Source organism: Cynocephalus volans, chromosome 2 (assembly GCF_027409185.1).
Source record: "Cynocephalus volans isolate mCynVol1 chromosome 2, mCynVol1.pri, whole genome shotgun sequence".
NCBI classification, from domain to species: Eukaryota; Metazoa; Chordata; class Mammalia; order Dermoptera; family Cynocephalidae; genus Cynocephalus; species Cynocephalus volans.
Window position 1 is genome coordinate 59789876 of NC_084461.1, and position 18762 is coordinate 59808637.

General features: G+C 38.1%; 2 protein-coding genes across 2 annotated transcripts in view; one reads left to right on the plus strand and one right to left on the minus strand.

Annotated features, from left to right (window-relative positions):
* MCCC2 (methylcrotonyl-CoA carboxylase subunit 2) overlaps nt 1-4704 on the plus strand; it is a 60197-nt gene extending 55493 nt beyond the window's left edge. Inside the window, exon 17 of the mRNA XM_063087087.1 lies at nt 2002-4704. Within this exon, the coding sequence (XP_062943157.1) occupies nt 2002-2119 (118 nt within the window). The 3' untranslated portion in view covers nt 2120-4704. The remainder of the gene's footprint in view (nt 1-2001) is intronic.
* Nucleotides 4705-8662: 3958 nt separating this feature from the next.
* LOC134370399 (FGFR1 oncogene partner 2-like) lies at nt 8663-9596 on the minus strand. The gene is given in 1 exon segment (XM_063087532.1): nt 8663-9596. A coding segment is annotated over 1 exon segment (762 nt). The 5' UTR covers nt 9494-9596; the 3' UTR covers nt 8663-8731.
* Between the last annotated feature and the right edge of the window lie 9166 nt (nt 9597-18762).

Genomic DNA, 18762 nt, shown 5'->3' on the forward strand with positions numbered 1-18762 from the left:
TATTTTGTTGTGGTGGGTCATTGATTCATTTAATTAAGAACAAAGTATTTTGTTCTTAGTCAAATATTTGATTTGAGAAGTAAACATGTTCCTTATTTTACCATCACACAAACACATATTGTAGCCAGTAGAATCAAACAGTAGAAAACTATATAAAAGTTCTAAGATAAAATATAACATATATATTGTAAGCTTACATATAATTTTTTTCACATAGGATTTTGACTGAAATGCACAGGGACAGTTGAAATATTAAACTTTGAAAAATAGCATATTTTGTAGGAGCCGTTGACTTGCTTTTCAGCCCTGGCTAAGATAAGTCATCTCTTTAGAAAGACTGCATCCTTTGTTATTGTCATACTAACAGTATTATTATTTTTTTAATAGATTGCATTCAAGGCAGGAGAACAAGTGATGCAGATAGACTTATCTTTGGAAATAAATTTTAAAAGACAGAATGGTTTTCTGTTTATTTGTAGATATTTAACACTTCTATTCAAACAGTTGGTGGCATTGGAGACAGCAGTTTTCTTTTCAAGCCAGTTTATGGTGCTTCCTTGGGTTTAGTACATCTTAGCTTAACAATAAAATTCCCTGGTCTGCTTAGGCTTGAGCATTGCTAGATCTGTCTTTTCAGGGAGGGAGCTCTGTCGTCATGTGTTACTGGAACCTCCAATGTTTTTCTTAATCCTTACATGTTACATATGCAGCGTGTCAGCTTGCTTCTGCTCAATTGTTTCTATGATCAAACTTGCATCAGGCATTTGATTAGAACCTCTTACCTGGAGCGGTCTTTCTAATGAACATCATTAAACAGCCCCTTCATCATCCTGCTTGCTGGGTTACTCTGCTGCAGGCCTCAGAAGGGAGTGTAATCAATTCACCTGGGTACAGATTACAAGAGTGGTTTCTTTTTATTGGCTCTTGACACGTTAGGGTCCCTATTATGAATGTTTTATGAGCAAAGATTTGATTCGTATGTGTTGATGTAAGGTGGTTTAATAATTGATGCTATGTTCAGATCCTGAAGGCAGTTTGTTTAAAGAAAGTAAAAGTGCCACCTACTAATAGCCTTTAATAAATAATATTTCTCATTCATTTTTATGTATAAATTTGGGGTTGTCAATGAAAAGCAAACTGAAATTTATACTTAAAAGTTTCTTCTGAAATGAGTTTAAAGTTATTACTTGTCTGTCTTATTGTAGCAAAAACGAAAGACCTACATTTGGAAGTATTTATTTTGTTAATAAAATGTACTGTAGCCTATTCAGTACTTTTTATAGTTTCTTAAGAGTTTTGGGGAATATATCTTTTCCAGTAAAGACTGTGGTTTGAGGTTATTACTCGGATTTATGTGGCTCTCCATATTAATGACAGTAATATACTCATTTGATTTGTACATTTGTGTGGGCAGAAAAGGAACAGGAAAGTTTTTCCTGAAAGAAGTAGAAATATTTTAAAACCAGTGATTACTTTGAGATTTCTTGTACAGGTTTAGTATTCCTTATCTGAAATGCTTGGGACCAGAAGTGTTTCAGATTTTTTCAGATTTTGGAATATTTGCATTAAACTTGTACTTCCTGGGTATTATGCTTACCGGTTGAGCACCCTTAATCCAGAAATCCAGAAAGAAATGCTCATTGGAGCATTTCTTTTCAACATTATGTTGACACTCAAAAAGTTTCAGATTTTGGAGCATTTTGGATTTTGGATTTTCGGATTAGGGATGCTCAACCTGTATTAAGTAGTTCCTAAAGCCATAAGGTCGATATGATGTTCTGTGGTGGCCTGGGGCAAAAGTCATGTCATTTTTCTTTTTTCCTCCCTCTCCCCCACTCCCCTCAAACATGGTTTCTGTTGTGAGATTATAGTGCACAGATGCTAATCAGTAAATCCATATACTACCTGAAGAAAACCTCCTTGGCATTTTTTGGGCATGGAGTGTATAAATAGTGTTTTGGTGGTAAATATGTAATAATTCATTTTTTGTTTTTTTATCAGGCTGTGGGATGATGGGATTATTGATCCAGCAGACACCAGACTGGTCCTGGGTCTCAGTCTTAGTGCAGCCCTCAACGCACCAATCCAGAAGACTGAATTTGGCGTCTTGAGGATGTAACTGGAATATAAAACATTTTCCATTGGGCTTGTACCGAAAATTAACACATGTAGTAGCCTTAAGATTTTAGACCTTTTGAGCATGGGGCTATTACCATAAAATTTTTTTCCTTAACACAGTGCATTGTAAAAAATCAATGACGATATTTATTTGATGAACATCAATTCCTTTTAAATTTTCTTACAGAAATTTCTCTACAGCTTAAGTTTTACCACCCATAAAATGAAGAGAATAATTTACAGTTATTTTCTAACCCACAATCAGTATGAAAAGTTCTGTAATCTATAAATTCCAGGTATTATTCAGATTATTATAAAAATTTGTATTTTCACTATAATGATTGTTTTGCTGATTGTGCTTGATGATATTTTAACAAACTTATTTTTAAAAAGCATCTATTACTTTCCTCTTTAGCCGTCATTCTGTCTCCTTCCCCTAATAGTCAGTCTTCTCATTGTCTGCACTCTAAGCTCTATTTTCTAACCCACTCCCTGCTCACCCAACCCCTTTCTGGCTCCCACTGCCAACAGCTCTCTCCAAACCATTGATCTCCCATGTCGCTCAAACCAGTAGGTTCTTTTCTGGCCTCATCTGATTAAACTCTGTAGCATTTTATTTTTTATTTATTTTTATTTTTATTTTTGTCTTTTTCGTGACCAGCACTCAGCCAGTGAGTGCACTGGCCATTCCTATATAGGATCCGAACCTGCGGCGGGAGCGTTGCCACACTCCCAGCGCTGCACTCTCCCGAGTGCGCCACGGGTTCGGCCCAAACTCTGTAGCATTTTAATCAGTTGAACACTTCCTCCTTGAAGGGCTGTCCTTAGCTTCCACAACTTAACACTCTAGGTTTCTATCAGCCTCTTTGGCCATTCATTTTTAGTGTGCTTTGTACACTCTATCTCTACTGCTCGCCCCCCCCATTTTTCTTGGTTTTCATTAGTAATACATGAATACATTCTTATTCTAAAAGATACAAACAACACAGGATTATCTCTTTATTCTTTTTAAAAAAATTGTAAGATACACATAATGTAAAATTTACCATTTTAACCAATTTAAATGTACAGTTCAGTGTCACTCAGTACCTTCAAACTGTTGTGCAACCATCACTACTATCCATGCCAGAACTTGTTCATCATCCCAAACTGAAACTTTGTATCCATTAAACAATAACTCCCCATTTCCCCCTCTCCCCAGCCCCAGGCACATCTCATTCCTAAGTGTATGTGTTTCTTTTGGCTCAATTTATTCTTGCTGGGCCATTTCAGCCCCTCTCATGGCTTCAGTTGCCATCTAAACACAGATGATCCCTGCATTGACAGTTCTTAGCACACTTCTCCCCTGAGCTTCAGACCCACATCTCTCACAGATCCACTGGACATCTGTACTGGTTGTCTTAGAGAAATCTCAAACTCAGTCATCAAGTCATATTGATTTTGCCTCCCAACTATGTCTTGAATTCCCATACTTATTCTCATCTTTCACTACCACAGTCCTTAGAAGTAGTCTACCTTCATCCAGTCTTATCTAGTCCATCTGTCCATCCCTCTGGAGTTAGAATGGCCATTTTGAAGTGCACATCTTGTCATGCTACTCCCTTATGTAAAATCCTTCAGTGGTTTCTTGTAGAAGACGTGCCAACCTCCTAGTGACCTCCATGATCTTGGTTGTCACTTCTTTAATCTCATTGCCTTGATTCTTTTCACAGGCTCCAGCCATTCTAGACTTCTTCCAGTTCTTTGAACATACCAAGTCCTTCCCACACTAGGGTCTACAAGGTTCCCTCTGCCAGAACTGTTCTACTCTCCTTTCTTCTTCAACACTGATCCTTAGCTTAAGCACATGATTCTCTCATTTTAAACACCACTTCCTTAGGGATGTCTCTGTGACCTCCCTGGACTGGGTTAGCTTTCTTACTATATACCCTTATAAAGCTCCATCTACTTCCTTTATCACAAACTCATCATTTTACAATAAACATTTCTTTAATATTGTCCTGCTAGAGTGTAAGCTCTATAAGAGCAAGGATCTTCCTGTTTACCCTGACACTTGTAGGTATCTGGCACTTAATTTGTTGAAATATTTATTTGTTGAATGAATGAAAAATTCCATTTTGTAATTGATGTGATCAGGCCACATAGTTCTAAAATTAGAGGGGGATTAGTGATTGATTATATGAGCTAATACAACCATCAGATGTTTTCCTTATAAAATTAATATTTCAAACATTTGTGTGTGATGTTCAACTTAGGCTACATCTGTGTATCATGAAGTCAATTTAGTTTATTTGGGTTGGGGAGTACAGGTTAGATGATCACAATTCAGAGGTAGGTTGCATTTTTAGAAGGAACACATTTAAGTATTTGAAAATAGTAAATTATGTTAAATTTTCAATTAAAATTTTCATCCTTGTCAGAAAACAAAATGGTTTTCTTTTTCAAGACTATGTGATTTTGCTTTGCTATGAATCATCAACTAATCAAGGATTCATGGATATTTAGTGATTTTGCCTTCTCTTTTAGGAAGATCATGGTCATCACTAAAACCACATTCAAATGACTTAGGTTATTTTGTATATTTTATCTAACAATAAACATTTATAATTGTTTTACCGAAATAGGCTTTTTTTTTTTTTTTTTTTTTACATTTTAATTCTTATAAATATGAATTTCAGCCAGGATAATATGAATTGTTAGAATTTTAAGAAATATACAGCTAATTATTTTCTAAATTCGCCTCTCTTGGTACTTAATGAAAAGAGATAAGATTACATCTGTTTTTCAGTTTTCAAGAAATGTGTTTTTAAATTAGAATTTGTCTAAGTAAAACATTTTTCTACACCAGAAAGCACTGTTGAATATTCAAGTGACAGTTGGTCATTTACCAAACGTGTATGCTGTGTGCAAAACTCTCTGCTGATGCGTGCCCACCCGCAGCATGACTGGGAGAGGCCATGTATTACCTGTAAGGGGCAAGTCACAGCAGGTTTTGGAATGATTTCACTAAAAAGACTCTTTTGGGGAAGCCACATTTGTTCTAAAATGCATTGATGTTGGTGTTCCTGAAGGAGGTCTGTTGACTGGTCAAAGCCAATTCTTAGTGATCTTTTAATGTTTAGTTCCAAAATCCCTTATTTAGAAAAATGACAAGAGGCATCATACCTTAATGTCACTTATAACATTTTCTAAAAATGTTACAAATTAAGTACAACTAATCTTTAATGACATAGGATTTTATTGTTTGGACAAAAAGTCTTTCCATAAAACACTTAAAAATAGTTGTTTATTTACAGTGCCTCAAAATTTCTGGTATTTGGAAATCAGAATGGTAAGAGTAAAGTTGTTCTATGAGCTAAATGAAATTTCTATCTCCCTTTTGCCTTCTAGGCAAACGTGCATTCCAGATGAGGAGGACTGTAATCAAGGTGGCTATATAATTTACCACCCACATTGAGATACTTTTGAGAGTGAAGAGGGGTCCTGGTAGTAATTACACTGGGAAATAGGTCTGACGTGAGACTGAACCAGGACTGACCCAGGCAGACTGGGATGTGTGGTGGCTCTCTAGGTAACTTTTCATTATTGTGATCAGGTACTTTGCATGTTAGCTTTTGATAATTCTTACAGTCCAGTGTTAGACATATCTGCTTCATAGCTTTTAACAGAGATTTCAGTATGATACTAGTCATATAATCATATAATATGCACTATTATTCTAGAGAGTGATTTAATGGACCCAAGGGGAGAGTTTACCTTATAATAGGGGTGGTATCCAAAAAAATAAAATACTTAGGAATTGAGTTAACCAAGGATGTGAAAAATCTCTATAATGAGAACTACAAACCACTGCTGAGAGAAATTAGAGAGGATACAAGAAGATGGAAAGATATCCCATGCTCTTGGATTGGAAGAATCAACATAGTGAAAATGTCCATACTACCCAAAGTGATATACAAATTCAATGCAATCCCCATCAAAATTCCAAAGACATTTTTCTCAGAACTGGAAAGAACTATCCAGACATTTATATGGAATAATAAAAGACCACGCATAGCCAAAGCAATGCTGAGCAAAAAAAATAAAGCTGGAGGCATAACACTACCTGACTTTAAGCTATACTACAAAGCTATAATAACCAAAACAGTATGGTACTGGCATAAAAACAGACACACTGACCAATGGAATAGAATAGAGAATCCAGAAATCAACCCACACACTTACTGCCATCTGATCTGTGACAAAGGCACCAAGCCTATTCACTGGGGAAGGGACTGCCTCTTCAGCAAATGGTGCTGGGATAACTGGATATCCACATGCAGGAGAATGAAACTAGATCCATACCTCTCACCGTATACTAAAATCAACGCAAAATGGATTAAGGATTTAAATATACACCCTGAAACAATAAAACTTCTTAAAGAAAACATAGGAGAAACACTTCAGGAAATAGGACTGGACACAGACTTCATGAATACGACCCCAAAAGCACGGGCAACCAAAGGAAAAATAAACAAATAGGATTATATCAAACTAAAAAGCTTCTGCACAGCAAAAGAAATAATTAACAGAGCAAAAGAAACAATTAACAGAGTTAAAAGACAACCAACAGAGTGGGAGAAAATATTTGCAAAATATACATCTGACAAAGGATTAATATCCAGAATATATATATAAGGAACTCAAACAACTTTACAAGAAAAAAACAAGCAACCCAATTAAAAAATGGGCAAAAGAGCTAAGTAGGCATTTCTCTAAGGAAGATATACAAATGGCCAACAGACATATGAAAAAATGCTCAGCATCACTCAGCATCCGGGAAATGCAAATCAAAACCACATTGAGATACCATCTAACCCCAGTTAGGATGGCTAAAATCCAAAAGACTGAACGATAAATGCTGGCGAGGTTGCGGAGAAAAAGGAACTCTCATACATTGTTGGTGGGACTACAGAATGGTGCAGCCTCTATGGAAAATGGTATGGAGGTTCCTCAAACAATTGCAGATAGATCTACCATACGACCCAGCTACCCCACTGTTGGGAATATACCCAGAGGAATGGAAATCATCAAGTCGAAGGTATACCTGTTCCCCAATGTTCATCGCAGCACTCTTTACAATAGCCAAGAGTTGGAACCAGCCCAAATGTCCATCATCGGATGAGTGGATACGGAAAATGTGGTACATCTACACAATGGAATACTACTCAGCTATAAAAACGAATGAAATACTGCCATTTGCAACAACATGGATGGGCCTTGAGAGAATTATATTCAGTGAAACGAGTCTGGCACAGAAAGAGAAATACCACATGTTCTCACTTATTGGTGGGAGCTAAAAATAAATAAATAAATTCACACACACACACACACACAAAAACCGGGGTGGGGGTGGGGGGGTGGGGAAGAAGACATAACAACTACAATTACTTGAAGTTGATACGACAAGCAAACAGAAAGGACATTGTTGGGAGGGAGTGGGGAGAGGGAGGAGGGAGGGAGGTTTCGGTAATGGGCCACAGTAATCAACCACATTGTATATCGACAAAATAAAATTAAGAAAAAAATTAAAAAAAATAATGAAAATCTTGCAAGTTATGAGGGCCAGATAGAGCTTAAAAATGCATCCAGAATTTTTTTTTTTGAAATTTTAATTTACTATTTCTGTATTTCAAGCGTAATTACTTCTTTAAAAAAAAAAGGCTTCTATGAGCCAGAGGAATTCCCTATTTACTTTGAAATTACCACACTTATCTTGCTATATACCAAACTTCTCAACTCTGTTACCTAAATGAACTACATAATATCCTACAGATTAGAGAAGAGAAAAATCTCATCTTCATTATTGACTTAGAACCAAAACTTATTCTTTCAGAAGAGTAGTTTAACCTACTCAATGTCTGAGATCTTTCTTAGAAAGTATTCCTTCTCTTTCATTCCTGAAATGATATTTCATACACTTAAGCAAGTAATGGAAAATTGTTAGCTAAGTATCAGTTATGGTAAATTAGCTCAAATTAAATTACCTGTTTTGTTTTTGGTGCATATAAAACATTCCTACAGGCTTAAAAACTGAATTTTCTTTGACAAAAATTTAAATTAATGGGAAATTAGACAGGCAATCACTAAAGCTGAAGTCTCAAAGTACATAAGCTATTTGTTAACTCTGACACCAAACAGGAAGGATAAAATTTAGTATGAGGATCCTCCACTCACCAAAGTGGCAAAATTTATATTTTGAAGTTGGGATACTTCATTCTATGAATTCCCAAATATTTATTGGGAATATTCAACTTTATCATCTAGAAAGCTAATGCACTGCTGAAAGCTCTTGATATGTTCAGCAATCACTGTGAAAACCTTTCATTTGTTCACCAATTAACAATGGTGCAGTTCTACTTTTCAGTTTTGTTTTGGAATAAAGTCTATGACCATTAACAATACATTTTTTGTTGTTGCTATCTCTTAGCCAGTGCACTGTACATATTACAGAGAAAAGAGAAAAAAACAAAAAACAACAAAGGATTGAGTTTTCTGTTCATTCATTCATTCACTTATAGGCCAGTCCTAGTGACCATCTGGAGCCATGTAAGTTTACAGATTTGGAAGCTCTTCAGCTCTTCCTCAGACTCAGGTCACTGTTGGTCACTAATGCTGACAAAGATGTACTTTCTGATGCATCATCTTTCCTAAGGTTCAAAAATGATTCTCGAGTTATTTGAAGGATCTCTCTCAAGCCTTTGTTTTCTTGCTCAAGTTGAAATATTCGTTCCTGTTCCTTGCAACCCTGTTGTTCGTCAGTTTCAATGGCTTTCCTCATTACTGCTGCCATTTCAGTTATCTGGTCAACATGTGCTTGTCATTCATTATGATTTGCTTCCAAGTGCCTCCTCTCCAGTCCATGTTGAGGTGCTCCAAGGATGTGTCGCGATGCATCAGAGAAGAATCCTTCGGAGTTGTTACGATGTACCATGTCAACCTTGGAGTGCTGCTCTTTTAACTTCATTATTATACCCGGATCATCTTTTTTGCTCGCCATTAGCAATCTAAACATCTGTTCTCGATATTTGCTCATTATAAGTTCCAAGGCGGACTGATGTTCTTCCAGGGATGTACGCAGTTCTTTGTTCTCTTGTTGCAATTCTCTAATTTGTCTGTTTTCTTGCTGGATTCCCATAACCAATGTGGACCGTGGCCGATGTCTTGCGACTTCATTAAGTTCTTGAATTTCTTCCTGATACTGCTTCATGGCTTCTACCCGCTTGTTGAGAGCTGTGGTTTGTTCAATCAGAGATTCTGCTGCATCATCGTGATCTCTCAATCTTTCAACAAGAGCTTTCGCATCAGCAAGTGCCTTCTCAATTGTGCAACTCATTTCTAAAGGAATACCTATAATCGGCTCTCAGTCCCTCGCAGCCGTCAGCTGTGGCAACTGGGACTCAGAGCCTCTGCCAGCCCGCACACTATGCACTTAAGGGAAGAGACTCCACGCCCCTGTTCAGCCTCTTCAGCTAGCAGACGCAGAACCCGGCAGAAGCAGCGGAGGGGCGGCTGAAGGCCGGCGGAGCTCAGCCCCATCACCGGCTGGGGGAAGCATCCGCTCACCCGCCTTCGACCAGCGCTCCCGGAGCGCTCCAGCCTCGCGAGATTTCCCTAGTTTGTCTTGTTTTTAATGTGGCCTGTCTTCTAGCCTTCTCTTTCTACTATAGGGGATATAGAAAAGGTAACTACAAGATCAGATCCCTAGAACTGAGTACTATAAGTAAAGGAACAATGGAGTCTTTGAGAGGCATCATAATTTAAATCTATACCAGAATGGATTTAGCACCTGTAAGAGAAGGACAATTGCTAGCTGGAAAGAGTTCCACCTGGAATCAAGTGATTTCAGTTCTTGTCCAGGTGGTTGTACTAACTAGTTCTCTAATCTTGGGCTAGCCTTTCGTCATCTCTTAATACAGGGGTGGGACTAGATTAGTAGCTTTCCATCCTGGTTTCTTTCACATTAGAATCATCTGAGGAGGTTTAAAAATATGCTTGAATCAAAATCTTTGGGGAGAGGTGGGATATTTTTTGAAGCTCCCCATAACTGCTCCAGAACAATGGTTCTTAAACTTAAGCTTGCATCAGAATTGCCTGGAAGGCTTCCTAAAACACAGATTGCCAGGCCACACTCCAGGTGGACTCCAGAATGTGCATTTCTAACAAGTTTCCAGTTGATGCTCATGCTGCTAGTCCAGGGAACCCACTTTGAGAACCACTGCTCTAGCTCTCTAAGTTCCTTCCTAGCTCTAAATTTTAGATTTCAAAGAGAAAGTTCTGGTTTGGTGATATTATCACTCTTGTATTTTTTTTTTTTTTTTTTTTTGTTAGGTAATTGTACATTCTCTCCCTCCCCCACTTTCAGGGTGGGGTGAATTTGTCTTACCTTCTCAGTGTGTAGATCAGTGATTCACAGCCTGGGCTGCACATTACAATCATCTGAGGAACTTTTAGTGAGAAAAATCCTGAGGACCCCACTGGACTCCAGGTGAAATAAAGCAGACTTTTCCAGGTTAGGGCCCAGGTATCATTAATTTTTAAAGCTCTCAAGTGATTCCAATTGTACCATCAGAGATGATAGTCACTTCACAGGGAGAGGCTAAATCAGGAGATTTCAAAGTGGGGCAACTGTTCATCTCAAGATACTTCCATGAATTTAAAATCTTAAATTTTAGGTTGTATATAAATTTTCTAGGTGTAGCTCACAGCCCAGATAAAAGTTTGCCTGATTTTGATTTCTGGATCTACCTCACTTCAGACTGACTGCTGAAAGTGAGTACCGATAGCTACAAATTTCCAATGAGATATATCCATGGTGATGGAAAGAGATAAGATCAGAGCAAGAACAGGCAAACAAACAAAAACAAGTATTTTATGAAATGGGTCAAAACAGCAGCTGACAGTTTGCTTCCACAGAATCATTTTCTGAGTCATCTCTTTATATCCTGGTGCCTTTGTTGTAACTTCTCAGTGGATTAAACAGAGGGTTTAGGTTTGTGAGAACTCCTGTCAATTCCTCATTTCTAACCTACCATGACTAGACTTTTAAAAAAGGGAATATTCATCACCAAAATGGATGGTTGAGTTTATTATCGTGGTAAAATATACATGACAAAACTTACCATTGTAACCAAATTTTTTTTTTGGTTAAAAATCTTGATTGGTTTTATTGCAATTGTAGAATCGGGCAATGTGTCATTCCATAAAATAGAATAAGTGTTCCCTCCATTGTAACCATTTTTAAGTGTACACTTCAGTGACATTAAGTACATTCACAGTTGTGCAACTTTCACCACCAACCATCTTCTCCAGAACTTTTTCATCATCCCAGACTGAAACTCTGTACCCATTAAAAAATAACACCCCTGTAAAGCTAGGGCTAATGTGGAAATCCTGCCGAGGTAGCCAATTGTCAAGCTACACAACTACGCCAGTTGTCGAGTAAGGCAAATCATAACTAAAGCCAAAATGTTTCATTATTTTAGTTATACTAAGTATCTATTTGTGTTGTCAGAGCTAGGCCTCAGACCTTTCAAGCCCATTGTACAGACTGGGTCCCCATACCCCTCACATGCAGGTCCATGCTAGGTAATTGGGAAAGATCCCAGGAGCCGTTGGCAGACAACACAAGCTAATTCCTCAGCAGCAGCGGCAGCAGCCTCTTGGAGGGTACCGGGGACATGGGTAGCAGCAGCAGCAACAGCTTGCAGCAACAGACTCCAGCAGCAGTAGCGGCCTCCCCATGGTGTCCCCCCCCCCCCCCCGGGGACATCCCGGGAGCAAGGGCACTGTGGATCAGAGCCACTCATCCTTTATACTGAAGTTCATAACCCAGGGCACCTGGATGCACGTGCGCAATTACATTAGACAATAACTAAGGAACACCTGGGCACACGTGCATATTTACATCAAATGCCCAGCAAGATTCTGAACATCTGAGGGGTCCTGGCCATTTTCCTTCACTTTCCCAACAGTCCCATTCTCCCCTTCCCCTCAGCCCCTGGCATCCGCTTTCTGTCTCTATAGATTTGCCTATATTCGGTATCTTGTATAAATGGAATCATACAGTATTTATCCTTTTCTGTCTGGCTTATTTCAATTGACATAATGTATTTTAGGCTTATCCAGAGATTATTTTTGATCAAATATATCTCTGTCACCATTGAATTAGTTCCATAAAGGTGTCAGTCTCATTTCAATTAAACACACAGGTGATGGAGCACTCCTATTTTCCCAGAGCCTTTAGGAAATCATATGGGATAGGCTGAGGTGGTGTGCATCTTGTCCTGCTCTTAGCAACCACATCCTCCTAGTTGCTCAGTCCAGAAACATGGGTGTCATTGTGATTCTTCCCTCTTCCTTACCCTGACATCCAATTGCCTGATAAATCTTATTGATTCTACCTCTCAAAAAGCTCCCTAAATCCTCCTTTATCACTGAACTAGCCTCAAATTAGGCCTCACTTGGATCAGTAACAGAGCCTCCTAACCAGTCTCCCTGGTTAATTGCCATCAGTCATTATTTCATTAATTCATTCAACAATTATATTGCATGAACATTTCTTGTCAGACATTGAGCTGGCCTCTTAAATTACAAAGTCTTCCAAGTAGCCACTTGAGCCACGTGTCTCAAATAAATCTGATTTTACCCAGGTACGTCTGACTCTAGAGTCTCACTTTTTCTAGTCCATTCACTGGATGACATGGGTGACAAAGCAAGAAGTGGGTGATCCTCTGGCTCCAGAGTCTTCCATGTCTGGAGAACTGAATCTTAGTTGATTCCCCTGTCTTATCTCTTTGCCGCTCTCCACATTTTCCAGTCACTGAGTTTGGAGCTGATCGTGGCAGAAGCTGTCATCCTTGCAGCCTACTTCTGAGTTCACCTGCAGTCACAGTTCCTGTATATATTGAGTGTCCTACCTCAGGTACCTACCTCTCTCTGCTTCTCTGCTTGAAGGCTTTCTCCTATGACCCGAGAGCTTTGCTCAGCATGCGTGGCAGCCTGGAAGTACTGGGGATTTAATGCCTTCGGGGGCAACCCTCGGCCAGTGAGGGATGGAAGTTGTTGGATAAATATTCCAGCTCCCTGGTCTCGCTGTGAGATCATTCTGAGGTGTGTTCTGCTTCCCCCAGTGGAATTGAGCTGTAGTTGTCCACAGCAGTAATATTCATATTAACATGCACTCTATTGGCTTTTTCTCCCATTCTTCCCCATCTCACTTTGCCCACTTTCAAATTGTGCTTTTTTGGGATCACCTCCCAAATAAATTGCCTGTATACAAATCTTTGTCTCAGGGTCTGTTTTTGGAAAATCCCAAACTTAGACATCTGTCAAGAGCTCAGTATGTAGATTGTGGCTTTCTCCACTGCTTCATGAGTCAACGCCCTTTCCAGTGGTGAATTGTTTGTATAGCCACTGATGACCTCCTTCCCGTACTCTTTGTTGTTGCTGGCTTATTACTTTTGTGCTCCTTTCTGTCATTTTATTGGCATGTGAAGAGGGTGAAGAGACACATATCCTTGCTTGTCAGGCTAGGACCCACAGACCCTTCAAACCTACTGAAACCCAGCAATAGCTTGCAGCAACAGCCTCCAACAGCAGTAGCAGCCTTCTTGTGCCCGCCCCACCCCCTGGGGGCGTCCTCGTGGTGGGGAACACTATAGATCAGAGCCACTCATCCTTTATACTTAAGTCGGATCACCCAGGACACCTGGGGGCGAGTCAGACAAATAAAGAACACCTGGGTGCCCATACACAATTCCATCAGACAATAACCAAGGAACACCTGGGCGCACGTGCATATTTACATCAAATGCTCGGCAAGATTCTGAACATCTGAGGGACCCTGACCATTTACCTTCACTTTCCCTATACTTGCTTATTTGGCTTTCCATCAAAGCCTGCTTTATCCCTTTAATATAATTTCTTATTCTGCTCTCTCTTGCCCACACCCCCACAGTCATGGAACCCTCAAATCTGTTTCCGTCTTTTAAATTTCTTCATGTGTTTTTCCCCTGCCTGGAATTTCACTCTTCTTTTCTGACTGACAGACTCCCACCTTTTCCTCACACTTCTGCCCAAATATTAGCTCTTGTATTAAATTTCCCCCTCTCTCATCACACAGTTAATTTTGAGCTCGATACCTGTCTCCTGTACTTGCTTGTGTGTTCTGCAACGACAAGGTTTCTACTTGTCTACTTACCACTGTGTTCCCAGGCACAGTGCCTGGCCAGGCACATAATAGGTACTCGATAAATATTTGTTGAATGAACAAATGAATGCATTCCTTAAGGGGGTGAAAACCAGATGGACATGTCAGCACGTAGAACAGATCTGGTACACAGATGGGTGATTATAGTGGAGCTATCTATCTCCAACTGCCCTTTGGGGCAGTGAGAGGGAGGCTGTGGGGGCAGCAGATGTGGTGGTAGGAACAGGAGCAAGAAGTCATGTTACTGTATTCTCTCCCAGTTTTTGTCTGTTGTCACCTTGAAATTGTTACTAGAAGTAAGTTGACTTTGGGACATCTCAACCTCCAATCATTCCTTTCCCAGTGGCCATATGTTGTGCAGGTTAAGAGCTGGAGTAAATCTTGGGTTTGAATCCCTGGCTTTACCACTTCTACCTTTGTAATTTCGGGGCAAGTTACTCCAACTCTCTTTGTCCCAGGATTAAGTAAATATATATTATGTACTTATTATGTATTATTTATTATATTACATATGCATTACATATAATCACTTTGATCCCAGGCAGGGCACATAATAAGTCCTATGTAAATGTTAGCTATTGTTAATATAATAATTACCTAGTAATTAATTCAAGATTTTAGGAGGTCAGATGGCTTGCCCAAAGCCACTAAGGAAGTTTAGGATGGGTCTGGGGTGTTAACATATATTTTGAGATTCAAGGACCATTTAAAAAAATCCTAGCTTCCGGAGGCAAGCAACAACTGGTCACATCTTGCTGAAGAAGAGGACTTGTCACAGACTCGGAGCTCTGAGTGGATCCAAGTGACCGCATGGGATGATTCAGAAAATCTGTTTGATTTTCATCCCTGGAGTTCTGACATGTATTTGGCATCAACAACTGGATGTTCCCTGAAGAGCTCACTCAAGCCCAAGTCATTGTGTTTTTGTCCGTGTGGACACATGGTTGCAAAAAGGAACTGCACCTTAGAAAAATTGACCCCTTGATATTGAAAATGCCAGCGTGTTTCTTTTGGTTATTGAAATATGAAATTGTATTGAAAAGTGGATCTAAAAATGTTTCTTCACTGGAGATAATGTTTAAATGGAAATAAAGGTGATTAGTGCCAAAGCTTTGGGACCCAAGCTTCTCTGGTCAGGTTATGGGCTTATGATGAAGGTACTTAGATTTCATATAGTTCGATTCTCTCTCTGGAACCCTCTGGACTATTTGTCTATGTGCAGTTTCTTCAGGAGTTTTCTCAGGTGGGTTTGGTTGCCTCTATATTTTGAGTTAAAGGGTGGGACCAAAATGAGATCAGAGTCAAATTGTTAGAGAATATTTTTATTTCTGCAGTAGCAACAGGTGAAAATATTGGATAAGTCTGGCTGCCTCTCTCAGTGATCCTTTGTCTTTAAATACTAGTTATTGCTTTGAATTGTGTATTTATTTTCTCATTTCATATGTTTAAAAATTATTTAGTAGTTACTGTAGGGTTTACAATGTATATCTTACCACATTCTTCTTCAAATAATATTATAACACTTCATGAATAATAGAAGAGCCTTACATCAGTTTGTTTCCATTTTCTTAGCCATTTCTTTTTTTCCTTTTTTTTTTTTGGCTGCTGGCCAGTATGGGGGTCCAAATTCTTGACCTTGCTGACCAGCATCACATTCTATTGAATGAGCCAACCAGCCAGTCCCCTATTGTCATACCCTTTACCTTTGTTATAAACCCCACAACATATCATTATTGTTTGCTTTAAATTATAAATTATCTTATAAAGAAGTGCAAAATAACAAAATTATTTTATATTTACTCATATTTTTATCATCTGATACCCTTCATTTCTTTGTGCAGATCTGAGTATCCGGAAATAATTTTCCTTCAACATTGTTAACATTTAAAAATTTTTTGTAGCGTTACCAAAAAAAGAAAAGAAAAAGAAAAAAATGCTAGCAAGAAGTTTTTTCAGCTTTTATTTTTCTGAAAATTTCTTTATTTCACCTTTTTTTGGGGGGGGGACAACAGTTGGTTAAATATGTACATCCATAGACTAAAATATATGCAACTGTTTAAAATAATGCAGAAGTATATTTAAAGGCATTTGTTGAACATTAAGTAGAACACAGTAGTTTATGGAGCTGAATATTCAGTATAATGCTATTTTTCCATAAAAATTATATATGCACTTTAATATTAGAAAAAACCTGGAACAATATACGTGGAATGTAAGCAGTGGCATATCAGTGAAGTGTACTTGGTTTTGCTTATTGGAATTGTCTGAAGTTTCTAAAACAAACCTGCATCACTTTTATCATAACAAAGTCTAATTTGTTTGTTTTAGCCTGTTTGGCTTTTTACTTGTAATCTTTGTGTACTACCTGTATTAAAATGCATAGCTTAAGAAAATTTGCTTAAAAGTAAATGTCATTTAAGCTTTCTCCTAATAATGTAAATATTAACTGATAGGGTTAAAATTGAAGCATATTTCTGGGTTCTTGGCTTGAAAATATGAATTATAGGGGAAAAATGAACAAATTATTTAAGGGCTTTGGGAAAACTAAGAGGACAGTGCACTAACTTCATGTACCCATCCAAGCTGCAACGTCCCTTCAGGAGACTGTGTACATTGTAAGGGCTTTAGTCTGTAAGATTAAAGCCTAAAACATGCCGTAATGAAATACTTATTCAGGTCAGTCCCCATGAGCAAACATTCTACACTATTTCCAAACACTATCTATCATCATTAAGAAACACTCACTAGGTTCTTTTTATGTATACAAATTGGTATTAGGAAGACAGATAAACCCATTGTTCCTTTCCTTCAGGAAGTCTGCCATCAGAGTAGGGAATTATTTCCTATTTTATATATATATATATATATATATATAGTTTTCTCAGGTTTCCATTCATTCAATTTACCAGTTTTATTCATGTGAAATTTTGAGGTATATTTTTGTGCACATAGAATTCTATCTTGACAGTATTCCCCTCGTGCTTTATAGATGTCATTCCTTGGTCTTCTGGCTTGCATTGTTTTTTATGTCAGTGGTAATTTTTACCTTGTCTTTTGTATGTAATGTGTCTTTTTTAACAGGCTGTTTTTGGGATTTTCTTTTTATCGTTGATGTGGCTTTCTTTATGCTTATAGTGCTTGGAGTTAATTGAATTTCTTGAATCTATGGATTTGTATTTTTCATTGAATTTGGAAGATTCTTAGCCGTTGTTTCTTTAAATATTTTGATGCTCCCCTCTTTTTCCTGCGACTCTAATTGTATGTGTGTTAGCCCACTTGGTATAGTTTCTCAGGTCACTGAGACTGTTCATTTTTGTAAGCCTTTTTCTGGTGTGTGTGTTTTCTGTGCTTCAGTCCGGGTAGTTTAAATTGTCCTGTCATTAAGTTCATTGACCTTTTTTGGTGGTAATGTCTAATTGTTTGTTAAACTCATCCAGTCAGTTTGTCATTTCAGATATTATTTTTTTCAGCATTGAAAATCCAATTTAGGCTGGCCTGTTAGCTCAGTTGGTTAGAGCGTGACCTTGTAACACCAAGGTCAAGTGTTTGTTTCCCCTTACTGACCAGCTGCCAAAAAGAAAAGTCCAATTTAGTTTTTTTAAAACAGTTTTATTTCTCTCCTACCTTAATATTTTTCTTTAAATCATATTTATATAGCTGCTTTAAAGTTCTTACCTGCTATTTCCATCCTCTGTCAGTTTTGAGCTTGTGTCTATTGAATGAATTTTCTCTTCATTATGGGTCACATTTTTCTGATTTTTTTTTTTGTGTATAATAATTTTGATTGGATGCTAGGCATTGTGAATGATACATTGGTGCCTGTCTAAATTTTAAAAAAAATTCTTGAGAAAATGATGGGTTTTGTTTAGCAGGCAGTTAATTTGCTTGTTCATCAGCTTTATTCTCCTACGGCTTGTTTTTAAGCATTATTAGAATGAGTCTAGAGTTAGGCTAGTCTACTTCATCCTGTTTCTCGGGTGTGGCCTTTCTGGGGTCTTTCTTGATTACTCTGTGTCTTAAGCAAGGTCTTTTCATTGAGTTGGTTGAAACTCAAACTTTTCCCCGTCCTGTGCAAGTTCTTCTGTTTGTTCATTTTTTAGAAAATTGTGGTAAAATACACATAAAATTTACTATCTTAATCATAATAGTACAGTTTGGTAGTGTTAAGTATATTCACACTGTTCTGCAGCAAATCTACAGAACTTTTTCATCTTGCAAATCTGAAACTCCATACCTATTAAACAACTCCCCATGTCCCCCTGCCCCCAGCTCCTGGCAACCACCATACTTGTTTCTGTGAATTTGACTACTCTAGATATATCATATAAGTGGAATCATATAGTATTTGTCTTTGTTTTTTTGGCAGCTGGCAAGTACGGGGATCTGAACCCTTG